Source organism: Lynx canadensis, chromosome A3, assembly GCF_007474595.2.
Source record: "Lynx canadensis isolate LIC74 chromosome A3, mLynCan4.pri.v2, whole genome shotgun sequence".
NCBI classification, from domain to species: Eukaryota; Metazoa; Chordata; class Mammalia; order Carnivora; family Felidae; genus Lynx; species Lynx canadensis.
The window spans coordinates 62168481-62189175 of NC_044305.1; the positions used below are offsets into that span (position 1 = coordinate 62168481).

A 20695-nucleotide genomic window follows, 5' to 3' on the forward strand; every position below is an offset into this window, starting at 1 on the left:
AGTGCCACGTGTGCCAACTCTGCCAAGGCCTCTGGGTTTTGGGCACAGTGGCCATTGGTCTCTTTCTCTCTCAGAGCTTCCAGGCCTCTCCCCTGTCCTGGGCTCCCATCTGGCCAAGGCTGAGGGAGACAGGCTGCGACCGCAGAGTGCAGGGTGGTAAGCCCACCAGCCTGAGCTTTGAATGCAGACAGGCCTTGCTTGGAAACAGAGCTGCTGGTTTCCCAAACCTCTCTGAGCTTCCTAGAGTATGGTGAGGATTCAATGAGATAATGTATGTAAAAACTTCTAGGGAATTCCCTAGCGCAGAGCTAACGTTCAGAAAAACATCTAATTTTTATCATTTGTTTGGATTATCTGCCCTGGGCACCAGGGCAAACTCGTTTTCTCATGGCCGCTTGGCCCTGCACAGGGGGCCTCCCTGGGACATTCCCGTGTTCTCCCTTCATTTCCTGCACAGAGCAATGCCCTGCTGCAGCCCAAGTTCGTGCCAGCCTCTGCCTTCACATCCTGGACTGTCACCCAGTGCCCCCCACCACCCCAGACACACACACACACACACACACACACACACACACAGTCACAGGAGCACACAAGGTCTGCCATTAGTGACAGTCTGTGTACATGCGGATACATGAGTGTCCACCAGGAAGCCTTTATTGAGGGCCTTTTTGGTGGCAGGCAAGTGCTGTGCTGAGTATGTGGGGACAGAGGGATGGAGAGGCAGCCCCGCCTCAAGGAGCAGACCAGCTAGCAGAACTGTGCAGGGCAGTGAGCAGAGAGCTGTTAGAGGAGAAGGGGTGTGACCAGCCCCCCAAGAGCCTGGCATCTCAGCTGAGAGGATGATGATGATGTCCAGGGTCCGGCTCCGGGATGCTGAGTGGCTCAGCAGTGGTACATGCAGAAGCAGAGAGGGCAGGAGACTGATGGTGGGGGGGAGGCTGTTTTGGGGCCACACTCAGAGGATCACCCCAGGGGCTTCTTGCGGGCAGGATCCTGAGTCACAGCCAGGGCCACAGAGCCTTGCCCTCGCTCCCAGGCATACCTGTGGAGACACGGGTGGGCAGGGGTCAGACAGGTGGGCCCTGAGGATCCCAGGGAAAGGAGCGGGCTCCCACAGCTGGGGGAAAGTCCTCCCGTGCACTCACGCATTCCCAGCTGGCACCAAGAGGCTGTCATCGGGGGCCAGGCTCAGGCGCTGTTCCCCAATTGTCACCACAGAGGAGCCCTCCTGGGAAAGAGGAGCAGGAGAACTGAATGGAGGCTGTTGGGCCTCAACACCTGTCCAAGAGTCCCTGAGTCTGCCTTGGCAAGGAGGCCCTGGGAGCTGCCCCAGGCTCTGGGAGTCCAAAGTCCAGGAGCAGCCTGTCCCCATGGGCAGAAGGATGTACCACCCTCTCCCAGGGGCCCCACTTGCCAACTGCCACAGCCACACATCCACGTCCTGTCTTGGGCCTTTGCTGCTGCCTTGTCCATGGACAATCACCTGGTAGGAAGTGACATACATCTTTCTGTTGCTTCTGCCCCACATGGGAGATGGTCTTGAACCTGGCCCCCGGACACCAGGCCCACAGCACCAGGCACAGCCTTATCTTCATGTGTAGAGCAAAGACCGGGACTCAGAGAGGAAGGCTGCTAGGCCCAGGCTTCCCTGCTGCATCCGTGATGAACAGAGCTGCCCACATGTTATCTGGGATCACACATGCTTGCCTTTCACACACACATGCACATCGGATTCCTCTGATGCCCATCACAACTACTGCTGACCCATGCGAAGGCATGACTGCCAGGGGCACACTTGGGACACACACACTTGTGTGTACACGGCCTAGTGTGGACTTATGTATCACACACACATAGTTCCCCAGAGTGCCCACCTCCCTTCTTCCATGAGATTCTGGCCTAAGAACGAGGAAGGAAATGGGTGGGGATGAACCTCTTTGGCCTGCATTCGCCTGGAAGCACACAGCTACTGTGCAGGCTGCGCTCCTGCTGGCCCAGAGTGGGACTCAGTAGATACCTGTCACCATAAACCGGAGCAGGTGGGAGCAGGGGTGTGAAAGAGGTGGAAGGCGGGGCCATGAGGCCAGTTGGTGCTGAAGGCCGTTGCCCTGATGGGCTGGGAGGGGCTTTGTGGTGTGCACCTGCTTTCACAGCCCCATGTAAGCTCAGGTGTCTGCAGGCCAGACCTTTCAGGGCAGGTCTGTATCCAGTGAGCATCTCTCCACGAGAATGTCTAATTCAAACAGCAAGGGATGTGCCAGTGGCAAACTGTAAAGCACAAGCAAGCACGAGCCTCCTAGCAGGTCTCCTCGCCTCCACGCTTGCCCTTGCCTTCTGATCCTGTCCCCACACAGTACAGTGATCTTTCTGAAGGGGGATTCGTCATCTCCCTGCTTTAATGCTTGGGGGAAGCTCTGTTGTCTCCAGGATAAATCCTTACACCTTGTCCAGCCCAGGAGACCTGTCAGGACCTGGGCACTGCTTGCTACTCCTGCCATCTAGCAACGGTGCCTGCTGCCCCCACTCCTGGCTCCTGCCAACCTCAGCTACTTGCAGTGCCAGGCTGTTTCAAGCTTCCATGCCCTTACTCATGCTTCTCCCTCACTTGGGATGCTCTCAGTCTCCCTTTCTTCCTTTTGCAAATGCCTAAATTTGCTTTAAAATGCAGCTTACACATCACCTCCTCCAGGAAGTCTTCCCTGACTTCCCTCCCAGCCTGGGTTCCACCTTTATTGTCCTATGGCTTGCTGAAGCTTCTCTATCAAATAACATACCACGTGATTATGGTAATTGTTGAACTTGTCTGTTTATCAGACCATACACTCTTCGAGGCAGTGACTCTAATTTTCCTACCAAAGCCGGACACATAATAAGCACTCAATAAATGTTGAATGAAAGAAGGCCAGCTTTGTTTGGGTGGGTCTCTCCCTGTCCATCACTCCACCCACCCCTCACCCCCCAGGCACCTCTTTTCCTTCTGGCTCCCCAGGCTAACACTGGCCAAAGGCTCAGGAATTCCTAATAGAGGGATAACTCTAAACCCTCAGGAACTAGTCAGTAGATGGGGCAACTCCTACTCTGATGGCAAAGAAAGACTGCTTGAGACCATGTACTCCATTCATAGCAAAGTCATCATTCTCTGAGTCAAGGAGAAAACAGGAAGGCCTCTGTTCATGTCACAACTTCCCAAACTCTGTGTGAGTGTGTGTGTGTGTGTGTGTGTGTGTGTGTGTGTGTGTGATTAGTTGCCATTTCCTAGGGCTGCTAGGTAGATGTCCTGAGTGGCCCAGGGCTTCATTACCTGTGTCTCATAGGTGTCCCCAAACAGGCTGAGGGGTGTGCCTGCCTGCAGCTCTCTGCGGTGGCGATCCAGCCAGGCCTCCAGGGACATCGGCTCCATGACAGATCGGGTGCTCAGGGGGAATGGCGGTTCCTTGAGCAGCTGGTCTGCACCCACAGCACAGCTGTGTCAGTGGCCTCTGGCCCAGCCCGCCCAGCCCCAGCAGGCCCAGGGGTCCCAGCTCTAAATCACCAGAAAGGGCTCTGGAGCCAGCTCAAGCCCCAAGCAGCCATGTGGAGGGTACTATTTGGTGCCATGATCTCACACTCTGGGTACTAGGCAGAGTCCTCAAAAGGAGACTGGCACTCTGGGCCAAGACCCATTCTACTCTGGGAAAGCAGAGAGGGAGGGGGAAAGGTGGTTCAGGGGGCTCACCAGGGATGGGCTCTCCTGTTTTGTGCTGCTCAGAGCTGAAGAACCTGCAGGGAGAAATGGGGAGGAGGAGTGGCCAGTGAGACACACATGTACACACATACTCGTATACTCTCAGGTGTGGGAGCCCACACCCTCGTAGGCCCCCCACAACTTGCTGTGGGTTCCCCTCGCTTCCAGCCCCATGGAGCAGTCCCCTCCTCCCCCCCCCCCCGGCCCCCCCCCCCCCGGAGGGCCGACCTCCCCCACCAAATCCCAGGCATGATGGCTCCAATGTGGGGGCTACTTCTACAGAGTATCGCTGGGATGGGTCTGCCCTTCCCAGCCGGTGCAGGGGGCCTCAGAGAGCAAGATGCAGGGGCTGGGCTGGGGGCTCACTCCTGGATGATGGGGGCCAACTGTGTGCCAAGGTCCTCGCAGTAGAACCACTTCTCAAACAGGACGTCCGTGGTGTCCCCCACGTAGTACCTGCCAGAGCAAAGGACAGGCAACCCAGCTCCCCACCTGGATAGCCCCAGGCAGCCTGGCTCTGCTTGTGGAAGTCTGGACCCCAGCTAGCCCTGCAGAGCTAGCTGCCTGCTTCACCCTGTTAGCACACCCTAGTGGCCAATGCTTGCTTGCCCAAACCTGGCTCTCCCAAAAGCACCGTGTACCTCAAATTCCGGAGTGGGTATTATTGACCCCATTTGCCTTCCTGGTTCCCTAAACTTTACAAAATGGATAGGAACTGTGAGGCTCAGAGAAGCTGGGTAACTTGGCAAGGATTACATAGCATTACAAGATCTGAGAGTCTTAGAAACACAGAAAACATCAATTACAAAGAGGAAGCCAAGGCTGAGCCTGAATACGGGGCCTGTGGCTGGATGCTCTGCCTGCCTGCTGAGCTCTAGATCAGAGTGCATGGAACCTTAAGAATCCAACATGCAGAAGATGCCCCCCAGATGAGGTGTCCTGCTCCTTGAAGGGTAATGGATGCCTTTGAGAATTGGAGCAAAGCACTAGACCTCTTCTCCAGAGGGAGGTCATTGTGCACAGGCACACAGTCTCTAGGAAACTCTTGGAAGCCCACCCAATCCCCAGCCTGGCTCGGTGAGCTCCTCCGCTAGCAGATGGGGGCTGTGCGTCAGGCCCCTGTGTGTGCAGCACTTCCGCTGACCAAATGTCTAACCTCAGGTTCAGCTCCCAGGGCCCAGGCTAGCTCCGTCCACTTGTCAACCCCTCCCGAAAAAGAGAAGTGGTCCTGCTCATGGGACGTGGTTTACAGACACGCTGCATCCACCCCGTCTGGCACCTCACGTTCTATCCTGGCATGGAGCTGGTCACAGGAAGCATGCCTTCAGAGTGGCATTTTAATGCTGAGTGTCAAAAGTAGCCAGAGGCACCTGGCTAGCTCAGTCAGTGGAGCAGGTGACTTGACCTCGGGGCTGTGGGTTCGAGCCCCGCATTGGGTGTAGAGATTACTTAAAAATAAATCTTAAGGGGAAAAAAGGCATCCAGATAAAATCTGTTATTGAATTTGCTATAAAAATGTTACTGAGGACACTGTCCACTCTGTCACTAAAGACTCCCTTATATAAAGCCCCATGTGAAAAATTATTTTGGAATTGAAAGGCAGGCCTCTGTTTCTACAACAGACCATTATGCAGTAGATCAGTATATGCAACCACTAACATTAAGGGGGTTTTTGTTGTTGTTTTTTAGAGAGAGAGCATATGCCTGAGCAGGGAGGGGCAGAGGGGGAGAGAGAGAGAGAGAGAGAGAGAGAGAGAGAGAGAGAGAATGAGAGTGAGAGAGGGAGAGAGAGAGAGAGAATAAAAAAATTTTTTTTAAATTTATTTGTTTTGAGAGAGAGAGCAAGCAGGGAGGGTAGGGGCAGAGAAAGAATCCCAAGCAGGCTCTGAGCTGTCAGCTTGAAGCCTGATGTGGGGCTGGAACTCACAAAGTGTGAGATCATGACCTGAACTGAAACCAAGAGTGGGATGCTTAATAGACTGAGCCGCCCAGGTGCCTTGGTTTTCTCTTTATTATTATTTGTTTTATTGAGATATCATTCACATAACAAAATTTACCCCTTTCCTGACAAATAATTTTAACTTTGTTTATTTGCTTTCTTTTACTTTTCCTGATTTCAAGACAGGTGATTAGAAAAAAGGGAAGCATTAAAAAATATCCATTGTAACAGAAAATACGGGGCAAAGTATCCTGATCTCAGGAATTTGTTGAGAAATTTTAATTTTCTTAATTAAAAAACAAAAAAAAATAGTTTAGCTTTTGGACAAATCTGTGTCCTTCTGAGACACAGGCTGCATCAGATAATAACTAGGTGACTGATTGGAACCCAGTGGGAACTCAGCTATAGAAAGAGTGCCCCCCTCAGCACTGGTGTTTGTCCCTTCCTTGGTGCTTTTTTTAACTTTTTTCTTTCAGTTTTATTTATTTTATTTTATTTATTTATTTTTTAATTTTAATTAATTTATTTACTTATTAACTAATTTATTTATTTGAGAGAGAGAGAGCACAAGCAGGGGAAGGGCAGAGAGAGGGAGAGAGAGAGAATTCCAAGCAGGCTCTGCACTGTCAGTGCACAGCCTGATGCAGGGCTCAAACCCACGAACCACGAGATCACGACCTGAGCCGAAGTCAGATGCTCAACGGACCGAGCCACCCAGGCCCCCCTGTCCCTTCCTTGGTGCTTACTCACGCTCCTATCTAGATTGTCCTGACCCTAATTTCCTATTTCTCTACTATGTCAGCTCTTCCACTTTCTAGCAAACTCAACTTCCCTGTGCCCAGTCTCTTTGTCTATAAAGTACAGATGATAACAGTACCTACCCCATAGGATCCCTGGTGGGTTAGATGGATAAATACACCTGAAGCACCTGCCTGGTGCTCTAGCAAGTGTCATACACATGTTAGCACTGGTTGTGGAATGAGCTGGGGTAGAGAAATAAGCCAAGGGCATCCTGGCAGAGACTGAATACATCCTGGGGTTGGAGGCTGGGAGGAGCAGCAGTGTGCCTGGCTGCCCTGGCCAGGGGGCTCTGACTTTGGCATCCCCACTCCCAAATCCCTGCAGACCTCAGTGTGGGAAGCACAGGTTCCGGTCCCAGCCGGAGCCTTTAGGCTGAATGGGCTCCCAGGGGGTCAAGAGGGCATCCTTCCCTAACCCCATCATCAACTGCATGCCACCACCTCCCCTACCCTGTCCCCGTCAGCCAGCAAACACAGGGTCTGCACTGCTTCCACCCCTCTCAGTGGCCAGGAAGTGCTTTCTCCGGTCCGTCTAGTGTTCTTTCCTCTGCTGCTTGCCCCCTGTCTCTGCCCAAGACCCCCAGACAAGGCCCATTTACCTGAGCCCATCTAGCTCGGTTTTCAGCCGTCTCCGTTCAATGACCAGCCCCACAGTGTCAGCAAACCTCTGCGGAGAGTGGGGTACCCCAGCGGGCAGGAGGAATATCTGCAGTGGTGGGGACAAGGTGCCAGCAAGGATGCAATCCCCTCCCAGAGACCTTGATGCCCGCAGTGTCCTGGCCTCCCCAACCGACCCACAGGGTCCACCTAGCCCACCTCTCTGCCAGCCTCCAGCTGGGAACTGGAGGGAATGTCAGGCCTTACTGAGGATGCAAAGTTCACAGGAGGAAGGGCCTGAGGACCAGGAAGGGAGGCCGGACAAGGCAGGGAGGACACACTCCAACCAAAGTCAGGATGAGTGGACAATGGGTTTCTGCTCCGTGGTCCTTCACCACCCGTCCCCTGGGGCCCAGCCTCACTTCTCCCTGCCGAATGGTCACATCCCGGTGTTTTCCTCGCTCCAGGACTTGAAGAACCATGTCGCCCTTGAACTGGTAAAACACCTGTGGGACAGGACAGCAGACAGGCTCAGACCCTCCCCCATCCCTCTTCCAGGTCCTTGGCTGGAGTTCTGACCCGGAAACTTGAGAAACTTCCTGAAGACCTTTATGAGCAGTTCTGTCACTCCTGCCCCGAGCCCCCAGCCTCCCCTGACACATGCTACAGATGGGTGTGCTGGGGACACACAGGATCACATCTTGATATGCAAGTGATGACTGAAGTACCTGGGACAGAATAGCTGGTTTCTGGTGTGGGGGCAGGAGGCTGGCTGAGAGGCTCACTGGGGAATTCAGTGAGCCCTTCAGGTAAGGAGAAGCGCCCCCTTACTGGGTCCCGGGGTCTGTGCAAGCACTCTCCTATACATTATCAGAAATCTTTACCACAGCCTCCAAAGGTATTATTAGCCCCATTTTCTATAGAAAGGAAAAAAAGAAAAAGGCTCAGAGTGAAGCAACCTGCCCAAGGTCGCCTAGTTAGTCCTGGAGCTACACTTTGGACCTGAGTCTGTGTGTAGCTCTGGAGCTTGTGCTGGCTCCCCCGGCCACCTGATGCCCCCACACGGCGGCGGGCAGGGCAGCGTCTGTTCAAATGCCTTTGGAGTTCGGCTGTGTAAACGGCCAGCAGGAAGCCAGGAAGCCTGCGGGGCAGGTGGCTGTGGGGATGGGAGCACTCACCTCCTATCTCCCTGGGGGTCCCTACTATGTTTTTTCTATTCCATCCTAAATTCCTAAATAATGTGTTTACTGAGATCACCCCAAGGCACGGGGAGAAGGAGGCAGGCATGTTTTTTCTCCACCAGTCCCACACCGCACAGGTGTTAAAAGCCCCAGCCAAACAGTTGAAGGGGTGTTATTAATAACTATTGTTATCATGTAACAATAGTTACATGTTATCATGTAAGCAGTTAGAGGTTCCTGTCACAGTATCTACTAAGAGAAGTCAAGGCAAGCGCAGGGAAACTAGAGAAACGTGCGGAGGTGGCGTCACCCCTCTGATGGGCAATCTGGCAATGGGCAGGGAGAACCCCCACCGCTCACACCCGTGCGCAGTGGCCTGAGGGGCTTCTGGGGATGCAGGACCCGCAGTGATGAGGGGCCTGAGGCTCACCGAGGCAGGCAAAGAAACCCTGCAACAGGCCTAGTTTCCCCCCTGGTGGCCACTCCCAATCCCATCCTGTCTTGTCCTGCTGCTGAAAAATCCTGCTGATTTTTCCCACAGACAGTTTCCCGTGAGGTGTGCTGAGAAGCAGGTGGCTAGGCTAGGAGAGCTAGGAGAGGTGAAGGGCTGGCCTGCTTTGCAAGGCTGCTTCTGTTGGCCCGGGGTCCTTACCCTCCTCCCTGCCCCCCCCCCCCAGGTGTTCTGTAAATATTTGTTGAGTGAAAGATTCTCCTGTGCTCCTTCCAGTTCTGGCTGGGGCTGAGAGGCCAGCAGTGGGGGTGGAAGCTGGACTCTGGACCTTGAACCCCCGCATCAGGGCCCTTAGGAGGTGGGTGGGAGTTCCCTATCCTGATCTTTTGTCACCAGAGATCCTGAGAGCTGGAAACCCACCTGTGTCCTTCTTTAAGGCGGCCCATCTTTTTCTTCCTTTTTTTTTTTTTTTTGAGAGAGAGAGCGAGCGAGAGAGGGCACTGGAGAGGGGTAGAGGGAGAGGGAGAGAGAGAATCTTTTTCTTTTTAATTTTTTTTAATGTTTATTTATTTATTGATTTATTTTTGAGAGAGAGAAAGAGGGACAGAGTGCGCGTGGGGGAGGAGCAGAGAGACAGGGAGACACAGAATCCGAAGCAGGCTCCAGACTCTGAGCTGTCAGCACAGAGCTGGATGCAGGGCTCAAACTCATGAACCGCGAGATCATGACCTGAGCTGAAGACGGACGCTTAACCTACTGAGCCACCCAGGCACCCTTCATCTTTTTCTTTTAATTTTACTTTTGTTTGTTCACTTTCAGGTAGGTAGGCAGTACAGAAACACAGTTCAAAATTCAAGGTACAAAAGGGTATTCGGTGCAAATTACCCCCACCCAACCTTCCCCTCTGTCAAACAGCTCCTAGGAACTGATATGTCTTTGGCTCTCTAGATAAGGAGGGGGCCTCCCGGCCCCAACCCTTCCCGGAGAACTAGGCTCCTGAGACCAGAGTGGAGCACCCAGGTCCCTCTCAGCATGCAGGTCTCAGTTGGGAGGCCAATCTTTCATATTCAGATTTTAGGAAGAGGGGATCAGGACTTCCCAGCTGGCACATGGACGGCCCCTGTGTCCAGGACCAGGGGTGATGCCCAATAGTTAGAGCCTCCCTCTCATACCCACAGAGTCCGGGCTCTTTCTGGGGGCTCCCCCAGCAGAGTTGGAGCAGGGAGCTGTTAGATGTGCCACTGTGTATCCCTAACTTCCAGGCAGCAGTTTTGTCCTGTGATTTCAATCAAGCCCCCTTCATCCATCAGCCATCTGACCAACCCCTCTCTGTCCACAGGCTCTGGCTCCTGCTTGGGAAGTGTCCCCCTCCTTCAGGGCTATTAAAAAAAGGGGGGCAGTAGAAGGCCTACCTCCTCACCCTCCTCGATGTGGTAGTCCTTCCTGATGTTGGGGCCCCCGACGAACATGACTTTGAGCTGCTCCTGGTGCCTGCAATGGACAAGGGGGAGAGGTCCTGAATCAGCTCATGGGACAGGACAGGAGGGGTGCCGGGGCCTGTGGGGGGCCTGAAAGGAGCCTGGGTACACCTGGGAGAGGTGACAGGGCTGTTTCTGCATCATTGTCCCTGTAATCTCTGACATTTGTCCCCCTCCCCTCTCATCCCAGTATGGCCTTGTTTATCCAAGAGTGTGTGTATGTGTGTCTGAGATTATACATGTGTACCTGTGTCCTTCTGTATCTGTGTCTCGGTGTATTTGTGTGTGTGTCCCCAACATCCTCTGACCTAGTTGGGGGAGCAGCATGGCGGTGGTGGATCGATCGCTTCGTCAACCAGGATCCCTGGCCTTGTTCAAGATCTCCAATTACAGGAGAGCAAACCACAGGCACCACTTCCTGGGCCTGGGGGCAGTGGAGGGGTAAAATGACCTTTCTCTTATCCCCTCTCCCCAAGCTGTCTGATTATGAGACAGACTCTCTGCTCCTGGAAACTGCTGGCTTGAAGCTGTGAGGCAATTAGGGAAAGAAGTGGAGGGGAAAGCTGGATGCAGATAGCCTGAGACTGGAAGTGTTGGGGGTCTTGGTGGTGTGGGCGTGGTCTTGGGGAGCAATGACAAGAAGGTGGAACCAGGTCACCCCAGGCCACAAAAGCTCAGCTAAGCAGTTTGATCTTGGCCTGAGGGGTGCCAGGGAGCCTAGGAAAGTTTTTCTTTTTCAAATCAACTTTGTATAATTTAGGTACATATGGAAAGTCCTTGAATGAGCCCACTCAAGAACTATTTCAACCCATCAGCCAGATCATGTCTCTCCTCTGCTCAAAACCCCCCAGCCATTTCATATGACCCCCTCCCCCACCTGACCCGAAATTCATATGTTGAAGTCTCACCCCCAGGACGTCAGAATGTAACCTAATTTTGAACTAGGGTCATTGCAGATATAACTGGTTAAGCCACGATGAGGTCACCCTGGAGTAGGGTAGGCCTCTAATCCTTATTAAAAGGGGAGAGATTTAGACACAGATACATTGACAGGCAGAGTGCCCTGCGAAGATGAGGACAGAGATCAGTGTGACGCAGCAGAAGCCAAGGAAGGCAAAGATTGCCACCAAGCCACCTGGAGCTAGGAGAGGCCTGGAGCAGACACTTCCTGACTGCCCTAGCAAACACAGTGGAGGGCCCACAGCTCTATTCCGCCCTGTGGCCCATTATGCCTGCCAGCCTCCACCCCTTGTCTGTTTGTATTTATTGGTTGCCTCCTCTCACCGAATGTCAGTGCCACCAGGAAGTGACTGTCAGTTTGTTTTCTGCTGCATCTCCAGTGTCCAGAACAGTACCTGGCATGTACTAAGTACTCAGTGATTACCTGCTGAATGAATAAAGGCAGGGCCTGCCTTTTGTGATTGTTAATACTGGGCCGTGTTGGAGGCCATGCTGGGGTGGGGGGCTGGAGGCAGGGGCAGTCGCTACCACCCAGGCTGGAAGGGACAAGGGTGGAGCCAGAGCAGTGGCCAGAGGGCCGGGGAAGAGTAGAGGGAGGCGAGACACCGTTAGGGCACACTGGGGGACCTACAACCAGGCTGCACAGAGATGAAGTGGAGGAAAGGGGTGAGAGCAACATCAGTGGTAGAAGACACGCTGCTTTGAGGGGGATGTTGGCCGTGAGCCGTGGCAATGCTGCACAGTGACCTAGAGCGTGGATTTCGGAGTCGAGCCCTTCCATGGGCTGGAGTCTGGATCCCATCCTGCACTAGCTGTGGGACACTGGGAGAGTTACCAGAATCCTGCCTCATGGAGCTAATGTGTGAGAACTACGTGAGAGGGTGTAAAAACACTGGGCACAGTGTCTAGCTTGTCAAAGTGTGTGACTGTGGCCATGCGGTTTGGGGTGCCAGGCCGTTGGGGATGTTCTGCAGACATGGGAGCGTCAGCGGGGAGCTGGGGAGCACACCAGGCAGGGCCCCAGGGCCTGGGAGGAGGGGAGGGAGGTGAAGGGGCCACAGGGGAGGGCCAGGTGGGCGTGTGTGTCCATCTGCAAAGAGAAGCCTGGGGAGAGCACCAAATCAAGATCCTCCCACAGGAGCTGCTCCTCTGACATCACCCTCTGCCTGCAGGTTCTACTGCAATTCTGAGGCATGGAAAAACCACCTCCCCAAACTTCTGAGAGTCACTGGGGGTTGGAGACTGAGCCCGGGGAAAGGGTGGTGAGGTGCCATCTGCATCTCTCCTAGGCTCAGTCACTCAGCCATCTTCAGAAGTCAAGGTCACAATCTCCCAGGCAGAGTCACCAGAAAGAGGAACAGATGAGGGCGGTGGAACCCGGAACAGCTTGCCCTCCCCCTCCCCTGAAGGCACAAGAGGATGGCAGACTTCTGGATCAAGGAACTGGGCACTGGAGGGTGAGGGATGCGACGTGCAGACGGAGGAGGGAAAGGTGAGGGTAGAGGGCAGAAGGACGGGAGCGTCCCTGGGACTCACAGGAGCTTGTTGCAGACCGGGGGCAGGAAGGAGTCCCGGTTCTCCTCTACCCAAGTCTTCACCCTCACGGGACGCGCCATGGCAGCCCGGGAGCCCAATCTGGAACCGCGTGCACCCCGCGGGTATAGGAGGGGCTCGGCTCCGCCCAGCGGCCCATTGGCCGCATTGTTCCTAGGCGTCCCGGGGGTCAAAGGGCGGGATACCCTCCAACCCCCCGCCTCGCGACTGCACAGCGTCTGGGCGGCGGACCGCGCGTGGCCCCTCTCGGACTTTGGTCCCGGCCCCGCGCCGCCCCCCGCGCCTCCCCGGGCTACCTCTGCCCAGCCTCCGCCAGGCGGCTTCCTGGCGGGGGAAGCGGTGCGCGCGGTGGGGGCGTCCCTGCTTCCCGCCGGGTTGGGGGCTCAACCCCCTGCACGTGCTAGGGCGCCACGCATATCTCCGGAGCCTAAGAGGCAGGATCGCTAATGTGCCCAGTCTCCAGTCCCCAGACTTTCCGCCTGGACCCCAGGGAGACCCCGAAGGACGGACTGTGATGGGAAGAAGGAGGATTTGAAAATCCGAGCATCTGAATTCGGAGGTTCTGGCCGAGGATAGAAGCCTCTGTTTCCGCATCCGAGAAATGGCAATGTCTACACAGCCATCCTAGGGTTGCACAGCGGCCACCACTGGCACCGACTGATGTCAGCCCCTTTTCCCTCGAGGACGGCGGTGAGGCCAGAGTCCCCAGATTTAGTGAGTGCTGCTCGCTGGGCTCGGACTCACGCTGGGTGAGAGCGGAGAGCCGGGAAGGGACCGGCGCGCGACCCGGACCCGCACGCAGGTCCTACGTTCGCGGGTGGCCAGCAGAGCACCGACGAGGCGTCCTCACTGTTCTGAGCTCCTGCTGTGTCTTAGGGACATACTCAAGTCACATGACAATTCTGTGAGGGTTTTGCAGATGAAGAACCGGGCACTCGGTGTCCCAGCCCTCAGTAATCTCCGGGTCCGGGGATAGGGTGGGCGGACAAACCTGTACCAGTGCCGGCGGCTTGAAACCGGAGATCCGGGTGGGGGTGCGGGGCAGGGGAAGACAACAGGACACCTGCTCTCTTCTTTTTCCTTACGGACTCAGAATTCTTAGGAAAAAATGTGCTTTTGTGTTGGAGGAGGGTGAGGTGGGGAGGTGGTAGGTGGGGCAGGAGGAAAATAGCTCAGGCACTGACAGCAGAATCCAGATTATAGAGTTTAAGAAGTTCAAACTCAGGCGCTTGGGTGGCTCAGTCCGTTAAGCATCTGCTCCTGGCTCTGGCTTTTGGCTCGGGTCATGATCTCACTGTTGGTGGGATAGAGCTCTGTGCTGTCAATGCAGAGCCTGCTTGGGATTGTCTCTCTTCCTTCCTCGCTGCCCCTCCCCCTTCTCTCACAATAAATAAATATAAACATTAAAAAAAATTCAAACTCCTCCTGCTCCTGCCCTCCTAGCTCACCTTGCCCCTTCCCTGCTGCCTGGGACCGGCTGTTTTTCTCAGCACCTTCAGACACACAGAATCCCCTGTGCAAATCAGACCCCAGTCGGAGAGGCAAGAAGGATGCCACCCACCTTTGATGGGAGCACCCCTCACCCCTGTTTCCTCTCCACCCCACCTCTTTTTCCCTCTTTCACCCTCCTCTTTCTTTTTAGTTATTTATTTTGAACTTTTTTTGATAAGCATGTTTTTCTGGAATACAGTTTGGCACCATGACACCTCAAACCGTATTCTTTGTCTGTCTTGTCTAGAAGTAATCCAGAGGAGATGTGAACAGTGACACTTGAAGCGACAGGAATCTATGATATATTAGGTTTGCTTTGGATGTTTGTTAACTGGATGGATAGGTAGGTGTGTGGATAAGGGCATGAATGAATTCACACTAAAAGGAAAAAAACTTCAGGAGCACCTGGGTGGCTCAGTCGGCTAAGTGTCCACTTCGGTTCAGGTTGTGATTTTGTGGTTTGTGAGTTTGAGCCCCTCTTCGGAGTACTGATAGCTCAGAGCCTGGAGCCTGCTTCTGATTCTGTGCCTCCCTCTCTCTCTCTGTCCCTTCCCACCCCCCTCAAAAATAAATATTAAAAAGAGATTTTTTTTAAAGGAAAAAAAATTCAGCCCAACAGGTGTTCTGTTACATAGTACAAAGGAAAGAAGGGTAGTTATCCTGTGTTTTAATTTATGTAGTCAAATAACATGAATAATTGAGGCTACAAGTGGAATGTTTGGGGTCTGAGCTATCTAGATGAATCCTAAACATAGGCTAAGTAATCTGCTATATGGTAACTGTCAACTAAGCCCTGTAGTTTGTGCTGTATAGATAATAATAATAAAAAAAACCCACATCTGTTCAATTGGCAACCTTCCTAGTTTGAGTGTTGGGCACCATTTGACTCCAAAGTTTAGAAAAATGACAGTTCCCACTTTATTTGGGTGTTTTGGCATTGTTTAGTTACAGCCAGCCGGAATCCTCCTACATGTTGACCTGAGGGCTCTTTCTAGTTTCTAGACCTCTACCTGCAGTGGCCACCTCTCCCCTCTGCACACAGGAGCTCATTGGCACCACGGAATCAGAAGCAAAGGGCATCTGCGCTGGGAACAAGGCTCCTAGAGACTGTCCTCCCTGCCAGTGCCTTGCTCTGGCCTCCCCTGGATGCCACTGACTCCCCTGTCCAAGTCACTGAGTTCAGTAGATGCTTCTAGGCTTTGGTAAACCCGGCTGTTGATAACTGTCAGATCCCTACAATCTCCAGATTGACAGAACCTGTTGTTCCAGCCAATCCCTTTCCCGGCCCTCTGGGTCTTGCCTGTCTTTGCCTCCCTGACTCTCCCACTTTCCCACACTTTCATATAAGTCAGCAAATCTTTGAGAACAAATAGCCTTATGTAAATAGGAGGGCTAGATTATGAGCTGTATTGGTTATTTGGAAATCTATGCTCTGGGCCTGCTATCTCTTGAAGTTTTTTACAAGTCTGTTTTGAAATTTCTAGACATACGGTTGATTTATATTTGTTGTTGGCTTTTTTTGTGGTTGTTTGGCTATCATTTTGTTCTTCATTTCTTATTTTATTGCACTGTGGTGAGTGAAGATGGTCTGATTAGTATTTTTGGGTGGGGGGATGTGTTAATATTTCCTTTGCAGCTGAGCCTATGGTCAACTGTGTGAATGTGTATTCTTCTCTTAAAATGCATGGGTCACCTGGGTGGCTCAGCTGGCCAAGTGTCCAACTTCAGCTCAGGTCATGATTTCATAGTTCGTAAGTTCGAACCCCACATCAGGCTTGCTGCTGTCAGGCTGTCAGACAGTGCAGAGCCCGCTTCAGATCCTCTGTCCCCTCTCTCTGCCCCTCTCCTGATTGTGCTTTCCCAATAAATAAATAAATATTAACAAGAAATACAGTTTCAGGGGTGCCTGGGTGGTGCAGTCAGTTAAGCATCTGACTCTTGATTTCTGCTCTGGTCGTGATCTCGTGGTTTGGGAGTTTGAGCCCCGTATCAGGCTCTGTGCTAGTGGCGCTGAGCCTGGTTGGGATTCTGCCTCTCCTCTCTGTCCCTCCCCAACTTTTGCGCGCGCGCTCTCTCTCTCAAAATAAGTACACAAAAACTTTTTAAAAATGCAGTTCTGAATGTTTCTATTAGATCAACCTACTGTGTTACCCAAATAGTCATTATCCTTATTTTTAAAAACTGAACTGCTTAATATTTTGGTTTCTTAGAGAAGCACACTGAAGTCTCCAGGGTAGTTTTTGGTCAGTTTCTCCTTGTACTTTCAGCAGATTTTACTTTACACATTTTGAATCTATGTTGTTAGATGTAAAGAGCTTTAAGACTATTTTACCTTTTTGTTGTAGTGTTTGTCAATATGAACTATTTCCTCTTAGTTTTCTTTCACTTTGACTTCAACTTTATTATGTGAATATTAATCGATATGTTATTAATATTGCTATATCTTGATATGTTTGTATATTTTCCAGGTATTATAAGTGGATCAAAAAGAAGCCACAGGGCCTCTGGCTGGCCCAGTCAGTAGAGCATGCGACTCTTGATTTCGGGGTTGTGAGTTTGAGCCCCACGATGGGTGGAGAGATTACTTTAAAAAAAAAAAAAGATGCCAGAGTAACTCCTTCACTTCTCAAATCCATACCCCTTGCAGTGTGACTTTGCAACTCCTCCCATCAAAGGTGAGTGTGTTTTCTCACCCATGGCACATAGCTGGAGTTTAAAAATCTCATCTAGGGGCACTTGGGTGGCTCAGTTAAACATCTGACTCTTGATTTCGGCTCAGGTCATGATCTCATGGTTTGTGGGATTGAGCCCTGCGTCAGGCTCCATGCTGACAATGCAGAGCCTGCTTGGGATTCTCTCTCTCCTCTCTCTCTGCCCTTCCCATGCATGCACTCTCTCTCTCAAAATAAATTAATTAATTAAAAAAAAATCTCCAGACTGAGAGCCTCTGTTATTTAATAGGTAGTCAACTCTTTCGTATTTGTGTAATTATTGCTATGTTTGTATGTACTCCTGCCATCTTATTTTGGGTTTTCTAATTGCCATGCTGTGTTAAGTTTCCTATTGCTGCTAAAACAAGTTACTACAAACTTAGAGGGGCTTACAATGACACACATTTATTATCTTACAGTTCTGTACATGAGAAGTCTGAATGGGTCTTGTGGGCTAAAATTAAAATATTGTCAGAGCTGCATTTTTTTTTCTGGGGACTAGAGGAGAGAATCTGTGTTCCTTTTCTTTCCCAGCTCCTAGAAGCCACCTGTGTTTCTAGGCTCAAGGCCCTTCCTCCATCGCTAAAGGACATCACTCAACCCTCTGCTCTCCTTGTCACATCTCTCTCCCTGTGCTGCTCCCGCCTCCCTCTTTCCCTTATAAGAACCTTTGTGATTACATTAGACCCACTCAGATAACCCAGGATAGTCCCTCCATCTCTAACCTCTTAATATAATCACATCTGCAAAAGTATCTTTCATCATGCAAGGTGACATAATCACAAATTCTGGGGATTAGGACGTGGAGGTCTTTGGTGGGGGGGTGGATGGGAGCGTGGGGCATTATTCTGTCTACATACATTCCTTTTCTTTGTGTTCTCTTTTCTTTTCTTTCTTTCCTAGTTTATCAGGATGCTTGTGGCTGCGAGTAACAGACACCCCAGTTAAACAGTGGCTTAACCAACAGAGAGTTAAAGAAAGGCTCAGGTAACTGGATACCCAGCGGGAGAATGAGCCTGTGACTAGTGGTGTCATCATGGACCCTGATTCTTTCCATCCCTCAGATCTGCTATCTGCAGCAACAGCTTCATCCCAAGGCTGCTTCCTTGAGGGGTCAAGGGATGTAAAGTATCCATAATTTTTCCTTTAGACCAGGGGTTCTCTACCTTGGCATCATGGACATTTTGGGCTGAATAATTGTTGCAGAGGGCTGTCCTTTGCACTGTAGGTTGTTCAACACTTCCATGGCTTCTCTCTACTACATGCCAGAGCTCTTCTCCATTGGGACAACCAAAAATTTCTCTAGACATTGCAAAAAGTCTCAGGGTGGGGAGGCAGGCAAAGTTGCCCGCAGCTGAGAACCAGGTGTGTTTACTGGTGATCTAAGGCTCACATGTCCACACCTGAACCAATTATTGGGGCAGAGGGAGTAGATACTCTGATTTAGTTAATTAAGATTTGTACTTGAAGCTGGAGATGGAGTAGGCAGCCCCCAGAGTCTGTGGCCATGGGGGAGGGGTGGGATCCTCACACAAAACTCTGGCTCTTAACTGGAAGGTAGTAAATGATGCTTGGGAGATAGCTAGTCATGTCTATGAATCTGGCTTTTGATTATGTTTTCTTGGATCCATTTCTCCTTCTACATTCTATTCCTATGTATCTACGGGTTATTCTTTAAAGATATGCACTGATTTAAATTTGTGGATTTCTAATTATGTGTATTCTTTTTAAGCTTATTTATTTTGAGAGAGAGAGCAGGGGTGAGGCAGAGAGAGGGGGGGAGAGAGAATCCCAAGCAGGCTCCACGCTGTCAGCAAGGAACCTGAAGCAGGGCTTGAACTCATGAACTGTGAGATCATGACCTGAGCCAAAGTTGGGCACTTAACCGACTGAGCCACTCAGGTGCCCCAATAATGTGTATTGTTAAACAGCATCTATATCTACCCCTAGAACCTAAGACAAGAACAAAGGAATCTGGGCAAGTTTTAACTTCCTTCTGGAATTCCCTACTGGCAACTTCTTTGTTGATTTTGTTTAGATCATTATTTAAAAATTTTATACAGGCAATACTTAGATGTCTTAATTTTTTCCTAATGTATTAACTTGCTATTATTTCTTATATTCCATACATTTTGGGGGGAATTATTCTTTGTGTATTTGTGTGTGTGTGTGTGTGTCATTCTTCAGATCTGGGAAATTCTTGTGGTTTCTTTTTTAATTTCTTTTTAACATTTATTCATTTTTGAGAGTGAGAGAGACAGAGCATGAGTGGGGGAGGAGCAGAGAGACAGGGAAACACAGAATCAGAAGCAGGCTTGAGGCTCTGAGCTATCAGCCCAGAGCCTGACGTGGGGCTCGAACTCACAGACTGTGAGATCATGACCTGAGCCAAAGTTGGACGCTCAACCGACTGAGCCACCCAGGCACCCCTTGTTTGTTTGTTTGTTTTTTTTTTTTTTTTGTTTCTCATCAATTCTATTATCAGTTTCTGAAAAATTTTTTTGATGAATGTTAGAACTTTTAGATCTTATCTGCATGTCATTGAACTTTTCTTTCTTTTTCCCATTTCCCTTTGTTCTGCATTCTGGGAATATTCTGCCTAATCTTCCAGTTTACTGTTTTTCTATTTAGTTGTAGTATTCTACTATTCAGCTCATCTGCTGAGTTTTAAATGTCAATGCTTTCATATTTTTTATTTATAAAGACTTTATTATTTAAAAAAAATTTTTTTTTAATTTTTGAGAGAGACAGAGACAGAGTATGAGTGGGGGAGGGGCAGAGAGAGAGAGACCCAGAATTTGAACCAGGCTCCAGGCTCTGAGCTGTCAGCACAGAGCTGGATGTGGGGCTCGAACTCAGGAACTATGAGATCATGACCTGGGCCGAGATCAAGAGGAGGACGCTTAACCAACTGCACCACCCAGGCACCCCTAGAACTGCATTTTAAGAGAAGAGTACACATTCACAAAGTTGACCATAGGCTCAACTACAAAAGAAATATTAACACATCCTCCCTCCCCAAAATAATAATCAGACCATCTTCATTCATCACAGTGCAATAAAATAAGAAATGAAGAACAAAATGATAGCCAAACAACCACAAAAAAAGCCAATGGAGGTAAGAGAGGGTGTCTTCAAGGATGGGGGTGGGGGAAGCAGGGACTGCCGGCCTGCCTGTGGCTCCCCAACTCCACACCCTGGGCCTTTCCCTTAGCTTCCCTGTCACGTAGGGCTTGGCAGTTTCCTGGATCTTGCAGAATCAGCTTTAAAGTGACCCCATCAGAGATACCAACATGAGAAGCTGTTGTGTCCTCTCAGAGGTCAGAGTGTCTTTTTTAAGTTTTATTTATCTTGGGTGCCTGGGTGGCTCAGTCGGTTGAGTGTCTGACTCTTGGTTTTGGTTCAGGTCATGATCTCGAAGTTTGTGAGTTCAAGCCCACATCAGGCTCTGTGCTAACAGTGCAGAGCCTGCTTGGGATTCTCTCTCTCTCTGCCCCTTCACTGCTCATGCTCTCTCCCAAGATAAATAAAACTAAAAAAATGTTTACAATTGGGGCGCCTCGGTAGCTCAGTCGGTTGAGCATCCAACTTTGGCTCAGGTCATGATCTCACAGTCAGTGAGGTTGAGCCCCGTGTCAGGCTCTGTGCTGACAGCTAGAAGCCTGGAGCCTGCTTCAGATTCCGTGTCTCCCTCTCTCTCTGCCCCTTCTGTAATCTCTCGCTCCCTCAAAAATACATAAACATTAAAAAAGTTTTACAATAAAAAATTTTTACAAAAAACCCTACCTTATGACCCAGCAATTCCACTC

General features: G+C 51.0%; 1 protein-coding gene and 1 long non-coding RNA gene across 3 annotated transcripts; one reads left to right on the forward strand and one right to left on the reverse strand.

The window, feature by feature from the left end:
- Positions 1-628: 628 nt before the first annotated feature.
- On the reverse strand, positions 629-12753 carry HAAO (3-hydroxyanthranilate 3,4-dioxygenase). Its single transcript, XM_030310491.1, has 10 exons — positions 12667-12753; positions 10105-10183; positions 7483-7566; positions 7063-7169; positions 4091-4180; positions 3716-3759; positions 3302-3447; positions 1415-1483; positions 1146-1228; positions 629-1042 (listed from the first exon to the last, which is right to left on the reverse strand). Exons 1-10 carry the CDS (start codon positions 12744-12746, stop codon positions 964-966), a joined length of 861 nt encoding a protein of 286 aa, XP_030166351.1. The 5' UTR covers positions 12747-12753; the 3' UTR covers positions 629-963.
- Positions 12460-18652, forward strand: LOC115510519. 2 transcript variants are annotated; one of them, XR_003967744.1, is made up of 4 exons: positions 12460-12622; positions 13148-13398; positions 16644-16850; positions 17790-18652. It is a non-coding gene; the product is annotated as an uncharacterized LOC115510519 (long non-coding RNA). The 2 variants fall into 2 exon arrangements; XR_004343391.1 differs by having other exon boundaries at positions 12461-12622; positions 13148-13346.
- Positions 18653-20695: the final 2043 nt, after the last annotated feature.

Excerpts from the sequence above, each read along its gene's own strand:
- HAAO (XM_030310491.1), bottom strand. The coding sequence starts at position 12,746 with ATGGCGCGTCCCGTGAGGGTGAAGACTTGGGTAGAGGAGAACCGGGAC. Across the intron at positions 1,229-1,414 it reads ATGTGTGGCTGTGGCAGTTG|GAGGGCTCCTCTGTGGTGAC; the intron begins GCAAGTGGGGCC and ends CCTCTTTCCCAG. Across the intron at positions 1,043-1,145 it reads TTGGTGCCAGCTGGGAATGC|GTATGCCTGGGAGCGAGGGC; the intron begins GTGAGTGCACGG and ends GTGTCTCCACAG.